A 1,005-nucleotide genomic window follows, 5' to 3' on the forward strand; every position below is an offset into this window, starting at 1 on the left:
CACCCCTGTTCCCTAACCCTCCCCACCCCCTGCTTCCCCTCACTCAGAATATTCTCCGTGTTTTCCGTCACCAAGTTGATCTCCGGTTCAAGGAAATATTCTGAGGCCACGCAGCGACCCTTTTCCCGGCCTGAGGGGAAGATAAGAAGGCAGGGCTGGATGAGAGGCTCCTGAGCTTTGGAGAGGCAGTCAGGGGCAGGACGCACAGTAGAGAGACCCCAGGATGGGAATGTGAGGTTTAATCCAAGGATCATGGTCTGTACTACTCTTAGGGGGTCGCAGAAGGGGGTGGGCAGGAGTCCGAGAGCTCCTATTGCAAGCTGCCTTAGAGTCCCTTGGATGGAGGACAGGGCTGGAAGACTGAGTCCCAAGTGAGGAGGGGCTATGGGCCAGGACTCCTGCATCCTTAAAGAGGTAAGGTCTGGGGGGTGAGGTGGGACAGGATTCCTGGAAGGAGTGGTCTCTGGGGTAGCTGGGAGGCACAGTTTGTTTGTTTTTTTTATTCTTCCCATTCAGCTCTGGAACTGTCCAGGAGACAAGTTCTGAACTTAGACTGCTGCTTCTAAGGGGCCAGGGGCTCCAGGAGGTTATGGGGATTAGGGACCTGGAGATTGTGTGAGCATTAAGGTTCTTAGATCCAGGGAATAAAGGGCTAGAAATTGAATCTCCAGGTAGAAATTTGACTCTCCAGGAGAGAAACAGGACTGATTTCTGGATTTCTGGCACCCATGGGATGGAACTATGGATAAAGACTCTCGGATCCCAAGCAAGGCAGGGACAGTTGACTGGTGGGCAGGTGCGGTCTGTACCTGCGAAGAAGCAGACGCGCCATAGGCCGGCATGCAGCGCCATCTTGACCTCCGTGGTCTGGTTCTGTGGCAACACCGTTCCCTCTTCCATGTACAGCCAGTAGTCCGTGCTGACCGCAATGCCCACAAGCAGCAGGCCACACGCACCAAACACGCTGCTCAGTAGGGTCAGGGCGCGGCTACTGCAGTGACTCAT

The 1,005-nt window shown here is 54.8% G+C and overlaps 1 protein-coding gene across 1 annotated transcript in view; it reads right to left on the bottom strand.

The window, feature by feature from the left end:
- The window catches only part of CACNG7 (calcium voltage-gated channel auxiliary subunit gamma 7), a 15,456-nt gene extending 14,451 nt beyond the window's left edge, over window positions 1–1,005 (bottom strand). Inside the window, exons 1-2 of the mRNA XM_024742235.1 lie at window positions 810–1,005; window positions 44–130 (exon numbers count right to left, since the gene is read on the bottom strand). Of these exons, the coding sequence (XP_024598003.1) occupies window positions 44–130; window positions 810–1,005 (283 nt within the window). The remainder of the gene's footprint in view (window positions 1–43; window positions 131–809) is intronic.

Source organism: Neophocaena asiaeorientalis, unplaced genomic scaffold (assembly GCF_003031525.2).
Source record: "Neophocaena asiaeorientalis asiaeorientalis breed wild unplaced genomic scaffold, Neophocaena_asiaeorientalis_V1.1 scaffold614, whole genome shotgun sequence".
Lineage (NCBI taxonomy): Eukaryota > Metazoa > Chordata > Mammalia > Artiodactyla > Phocoenidae > Neophocaena > Neophocaena asiaeorientalis.